This window comes from Alnus glutinosa, chromosome 5, assembly GCF_958979055.1.
Source record: "Alnus glutinosa chromosome 5, dhAlnGlut1.1, whole genome shotgun sequence".
Classification (NCBI taxonomy): domain Eukaryota; kingdom Viridiplantae; phylum Streptophyta; class Magnoliopsida; order Fagales; family Betulaceae; genus Alnus; species Alnus glutinosa.
The window spans coordinates 25637538-25640572 of record NC_084890.1 but is presented as its reverse complement, the minus strand read 5'-3'; the positions used below and the strand labels follow the sequence as shown (position 1 = coordinate 25640572).

Genomic DNA, 3035 nt, shown 5'->3' with positions numbered 1-3035 from the left:
TAATTTATTTTTCATTTTGGAAAATAACAGTATTTTTTCCTAACTCAAGTGGAATAAGTATAGAGAGAATTACATACTCTATTTTGTTTCTATTTTTCAGTATTAGATTATTTAGATCCGTTTGGGTTTGCGATTTCAAAAAATGTGATTTAAAAATAACGATTTAAAAATGTGCGATTTAAAAAAGTGATTTTTTAAAACACAGTTAAGCGTTTAGTAAAATCGTAGTTTATCCTTTAAAATCGCAAATTAGCATTTAAAATTCTGCTTTTTCAAATCGCAATTTTTTAAAAACGCAATTCTCAAACGATTCATTTTCTGCGATGAGATTTCGTAGACAAAAATTATGATTTTAGACCAAATCGCAGAAAATTAATCGTTTGAGAATTGCGTTTTTAAAAAATTACGATTTCAAACACACCCTTTAACGTACGTTATCATTTGGATCAAATCAGGGACCTAAAAATGAATAGGGAGAATCAATTTGCCGAAATCGTTATATTATTATAATATAATATAATGATCTATTATTTCATTTAAGAGAAAAATATATATATTATTTGTTTGAAAAAAAAAACAATTTTCAAATTAACTCACCGCCAAAAATAAGTTCTTCCTGAATCAGCATTCAATCGACGTCGTTTATGATGCCGTAGCAATCTGATATAATTTTCTATTATTATTTTATTTTGACATCAATTAGGTATAAATTGGATGATATTCATATTTAGGGTAAAAAAGAAAAGAGGAGAGCTCTTGGAGGACGAAAGAAATGTTCCGCAGTTGTGGACGGCGTCATTTCGGGTTCAATCTGGGTAGAGGAATGAGAAAAATTCTTTGGATTCTCCATTCGTTGAGGAGGAAGCGGAAGTTGATGAGGAAGAGGAGGGCTGCGGATGGCGGCGACCCTCCACTGGAAGTAGGGGTCGCTGGTATTGAGGGTGCGGGCAATGATTTGCCCGCAGCGGAACCTGTTCCGGCAGAACCGGTCGCTTCCGGCGACGATCTGTCTCTGTCGGCTGAGGAAGTACGCCCGATTGAGGGTGCCGGCAATGATGTTCCTGCAGCGGAACCTGTCGGCGAACTTCCACTGGAAGCAGGGGTTGCTGGTATTGAGGGTGCGGGAGATGATTTGCCTATTCCGGCCAGTTCGGACACTGCCACAGCCAGTTCAGACACTGCCACGGTCAGTTCGGACACTGCCACGGCCAGTTCGGACACTGCCACGGCCAGTTCGGACACTGCCACGGCCAGTTCGGTCACTGCCACGGCCAGTTCGGTCACTGCCACGGCCAGTTCGGACACTGCCACGGCCAGTTCGGACACTGCCAGCGACAACGTTAGTGCTGAAAGTGGATTGGCCAGCGACGACATTGGTGCTGGAAGTTATGTGGCCAGCGACGACATTGGTGCTGGAAGTTATGCTCTTCCTATGGAACAAGTTTCGGGGGCATTGAGTTCGTCAGATTGTGAAACTTTTAGAGTCACATCCCTTGATGAAGTTAAGGAGTTGGAGTCAAAATTGAAGGATTCGCAGAAGCCTTGGAAGGTTTTTTTTGCAAGTTCTCTTAATGTGGAAGAAAAAGATTCTATTGTTTCCTATTGCCAATTTGAGAATCTGCAGTATGAAGAGATTGGTGAGGCAAATCTGGAGGAGAACTCGGATGCAGAGATTAAGATCTTGGTGGAGGAGGATGAGTCTACGGCTTCTAACTAGTATGTGCCCTACTTTTGTTGACTAATGTGCTTGATGATATTTCGGTGTTTTAGATTTTATATTGGATACTGGTTTGTCAATAATTGTCATTTTTTAAATGGTTATCTGAATTGTTTTATCCTGTTGTATTTTTGTTTTAAAAGAATTGTGATGTTGATCATGACAAGAACAAGATAATTAGTAATTTACTTTGATCAGATGTACTGTGGTTGTTGGGTGTGTTTGTTTCTCTTGTTAAAATACCTTGATTAATTTTATTTCTTCTTCTTCAATTCAATGTTTGGTATGACGGTTTTGATCTACTGCTGAGAATATGCAAAAAGAATTAAGTACTAGCCTTGAATCTAAAATTTGGTTGGTGAGTTTCTGATTTTTAAGATTCTTGTGGGTGGTTTATTTTACTAAAGTTATGAGTGTTGTTGATCCAAATCACTTTGGATGGTAGAATGAGAGGTTGTCTTTCCAGTTTGCAAGTAGCTGGTAATTTGGATATTATGTAAGACCTTCTAGCAGTATTTTAAATATATCAATTCAGCTGTAGTGATCTCTCCCTCTTTGCTTGAAAATGTTTTCTGTCATCTTATGTATATCATACTTTTGTCTTTTGTTCTTATAAAGCTCACCTGGCATGCATAACCAGTTAAGTTGAAGTAAATATGGGCTACATTAAAATTAGCAAGATGAATTTTACTAAGTTGATAGAAGTTGGCTGAATCAAACAATGTGTGTGGCTGTTAATAGGGAGTCGGATGAGCTGGCAACCCCAGGCCATTTTCTATTATGTTTATTTATGGGTTGGGAAGATCTGATTGCTAGTGGATGTAATATGTTGCATGTTAATGTTAATGGGGGCTTACTTGCTTTGAATGTTAAGCACCTAGGGGGCGTTTGATGATGATTTACTAGAGCGGTAGTCTCATTTTGGATAAGGGATCATGGTCCTTTCTAAGTCTAACATGAACCTTTTTTTTTTTTGTTCCCTGTTTGTTGTTGCAGGCTAGGTCTCATTCACGGCAATGCATCCTTTGATCGACTTTTGAGATTGCCATGTACAGTTTCTCCTATCATTTTACTTGCATAGTCCTATACTTGTATTTTCTTGAACTAAAAATAGAAGGGGTGTTATAAAACAAACAACCCTCCTTTGGAGATTGAATGGTGTCATCTTTCTTTTATGTTTTCTTTTTTGGGTTCATGAAGACGGCAAAGCGATTTGTAAGACGTTGATGTTTTGGACACACGAACGCTGTCAGACACTATTTTAGTGTGAGAGGAAGTGTTTCTTGAATAGAAAAACAGACAATGTGTTAGAGATTAA

The 3035-nt window shown here is 38.2% G+C and overlaps 1 protein-coding gene across 1 annotated transcript; it reads left to right on the top strand.

Annotated features, from left to right (window-relative positions):
* The first annotated feature begins 756 nt into the window (after positions 1-756).
* Positions 757-3035, top strand: LOC133869452 (uncharacterized). The gene is made up of 2 exons (XM_062306455.1): positions 757-1716; positions 2714-3035. Coding segments are annotated over exons 1-2 (945 nt in total). The 5' UTR covers positions 757-772; the 3' UTR covers positions 2715-3035.

What these genes read in the sequence shown, in the direction of transcription:
- LOC133869452 (XM_062306455.1), top strand. Translation starts at nt 773, where the DNA reads ATGTTCCGCAGTTGTGGACGGCGTCATTTCGGGTTCAATCTGGGTAGA.